This window comes from Grammomys surdaster, unplaced genomic scaffold (assembly GCF_004785775.1).
Source record: "Grammomys surdaster isolate TR1022 unplaced genomic scaffold, NIH_TR_1.0 320268, whole genome shotgun sequence".
Classification (NCBI taxonomy): Eukaryota; Metazoa; Chordata; class Mammalia; order Rodentia; family Muridae; genus Grammomys; species Grammomys surdaster.
The window spans coordinates 8,798-11,629 of NW_021627211.1; the positions used below are offsets into that span (position 1 = coordinate 8,798).

Below are 2,832 nucleotides of genomic sequence, written 5' to 3' on the forward strand. Positions count from 1 at the left end.
TTAAATAATATACAGTTGTTTATCAAATTCAATAGCAATGTAAAATGTGGAATCTCTGTCCCTGGAGGTCCTCAACCACAACTCTGCTTCCTAAATGCAGGTGCTAAATGAAATGAGAGCCCATAAGACTTATGGAGTCTGTCATTCCAACCATTTTTCTTCATTTTGGACATTATTTATGTACAATCTTGTAATCTTGGCCATGACTTTACTCTAAATTCTGCAGACTTTGTTTTTCACATTGCAAGGAGAAATATTTCTAAGTGGAGGTAGCAGAAGTAGCAGAATTTGTGGCAGTTTATAGAAAAGATAATTTTATAAAAGAAGCCGTATGGCTTCAGATTTTAACTATCATTTAATTTAATTAGCAATTCCTGAGTGGTTTTTAATCCAGGAAATTGGTTAATGTAATTGGACAAGAGAAATGCTTGGTCAGTTTCAGGAGCCAGAGCTACAAATTAATATGATGGTATATACTTCTATCTGGGATACTTGGATACTGGGTAACAATATCACTCAGTGGACGCTGGGTAACAATATCACTCAGTGGATGCTGGGTAACAATGTCAATCAGTGGATGCTGGGTAACAATATCAATCTGTGGATGCTGGGTAACAATATCACTCAATGGATGCTGGGTAACAATATCACTCAGTGGATGCTGGGTAACAATATCAGTCTGTAGATACTGGGTAACAATATCAATCAGTGGATGCTGGGTAACAATATCAATTCAGGTTTTTTCAATTGGTTTCCTATTCAAGGTATGGTCTCAGACTAACATTTTTGTCCTCTCACAAGAGATTGTAGGAAAGCAAACTTGTAGCCTCTAATGTCAGAATCAGATTCCAAGACTTTATAGAGTTCCACAGGTGATTTCATATGCACATGAAGTTTGGGGAGAACAAATTCCTGGTCAGTCGGGACATCCAACTTTGTTCAGACTCAGACCTAAGTAAGACTCAATGGACAACTACCCTACCAATAATTTTATTGTTCTTTTCCTTCGTTCACAGAAAGCAACACAGCTCTTTCGAAAAGGACTCAGAGTACCCACAAGACAAAGACAATGAATTCACCTGACCTCTGGAACTCCCCAGAAGTACAGTTTTGCTTCACTGCTGCAAACAATTCTTGCCCGAGGAAGGTGAGGCCTGCACTCGTTGTCTGCGCCATGTACCTCATCATGGTCGGAGCAATAGTGATGACCATGCTGGGAAACATGGTTGTGATCATCTCTATTGCCCACTTCAAGCAGCTCCACTCGCCAACCAACTTCCTTATCCTCTCCATGGCTACCACAGACTTCCTGTTGAGCTGCGTGGTCATGCCCTTCAGTATGATCCGGTCCGTGGAGTCGTGCTGGTACTTCGGAGACCTCTTTTGCAAAGTGCACAGCTGCTGTGACATCATGCTCTGCACCACCTCCATTTTCCACCTCTGTTTCATCTCAGTTGACCGCCACTATGCTGTCTGTGACCCTTTGCATTACGTCACCCAAATCACCACCCGTGTCGTAGGGGTGTTTCTACTCATCAGCTGGTTCGTTCCCATCTTCTTTGCCTTTGGCTTAGTATTCTCAGAATTAAACTTGAGTGGTGCTGAGGATTTTGTTGCAGCCATTGACTGTATGGGTTTGTGTGTGTTAATATTTAACAAGCTCTGGGGAGTGCTGGCTTCCTTCATAGCTTTCTTTCTGCCTGGGACAGTCATGGTGGCGATTTACATACACATTTTCACAGTTGCCCGGAAACATGCCAGGCAGATTGGTACAGGTCCTAGGACAAAACAGGCCCTCTCAGAAAGCAAAATGAAGGCCACATCCAGAAAGGAAAACAAAGCTACCAAGACTTTAAGCATAGTCATGGGAGTATTTGTGTTGTGTTGGCTACCCTTTTTCGTCTTGACAATCACAGACCCTTTCATTGATTTTACAACCCCCGAAGATTTGTATAATATTTTCCTCTGGCTTGGTTATTTTAATTCCACTTTCAATCCCATCATATACAGCCTGTTCTATCCTTGGTTTCGAAAGGCTCTGAGGATGATAGTCACAGGAACGATCTTCCGCTCTGACTCTTCTATCTCAAGCTTACATCCTACACATCCTTAGGCAATGCCCCCCCTCCATTAGCCTAGATTCTTTTTAAAGAAAGAATCTTGGATGCCCTTTCTCTCCAGGGAAAGAGGGATGGAGTGGTTACACAAGGAAACATTTCCGGCAGACACAATGGCCACCTGAGAATGCACTAGATATAGTGAGCTATGTTGTTGTTGTTGTTGTTGTTGCTGCTGCTGCTGCTGCTGGTGGTGTGTGCCAAACCCCACAGAGTGGTTTATTTCTGGGTGCTACATAAGGCACTCATATGAACAAACAAGAAAACAAACAAAGCTAACTTCCCACAAAGGCTGGCGAGTCCTGAATGATGAGGTTTAATGTTTTAACTACTTTGGCTTAGATTTAATGACTGTCCTCACCTGAACTTGAAACATCCGAGGAGGAGACATGGAGACCCTGTACAATCACTGACAGCTGTGTAGTGCATCTGACTTTATCCAAACCTCTGTTGAGCCCATTACTGTTTTTATAAAGGTTGGAGAAAGGATTCGAGCACATCAGAAGCCTCAACTAAGGAATACCGAACAAGAGCAGATAAACTGAAGCCATCAGCTTTCAGTACTTTTAAATTTATGAGAGGAATTTCGGGATTTATCATAACACTGAGCTGTCAGTAATGAAAAAAAGAAGCAAGAGTTTTAGGAACCCTTTTTCTTTTGTCTTTTGACATACGTCTTTATATCCATGTTCACATCCTGTGAGCATATGCACTG

At 42.0% G+C, this 2,832-nt stretch overlaps 1 protein-coding gene across 1 annotated transcript; it reads left to right on the forward strand.

The window, feature by feature from the left end:
• The first annotated feature begins 1,069 nt into the window (after positions 1-1,069).
• LOC114616449 (trace amine-associated receptor 4) lies at positions 1,070-2,113 on the forward strand. Its single transcript, XM_028761911.1, has one exon. It carries the CDS (start codon positions 1,070-1,072, stop codon positions 2,111-2,113), a length of 1,044 nt encoding a protein of 347 aa, XP_028617744.1.
• The last annotated feature ends 719 nt before the right edge of the window (positions 2,114-2,832 follow it).

Excerpts from the sequence above, each read along its gene's own strand:
- LOC114616449 (XM_028761911.1), top strand. The coding sequence starts at position 1,070 with ATGAATTCACCTGACCTCTGGAACTCCCCAGAAGTACAGTTTTGCTTC.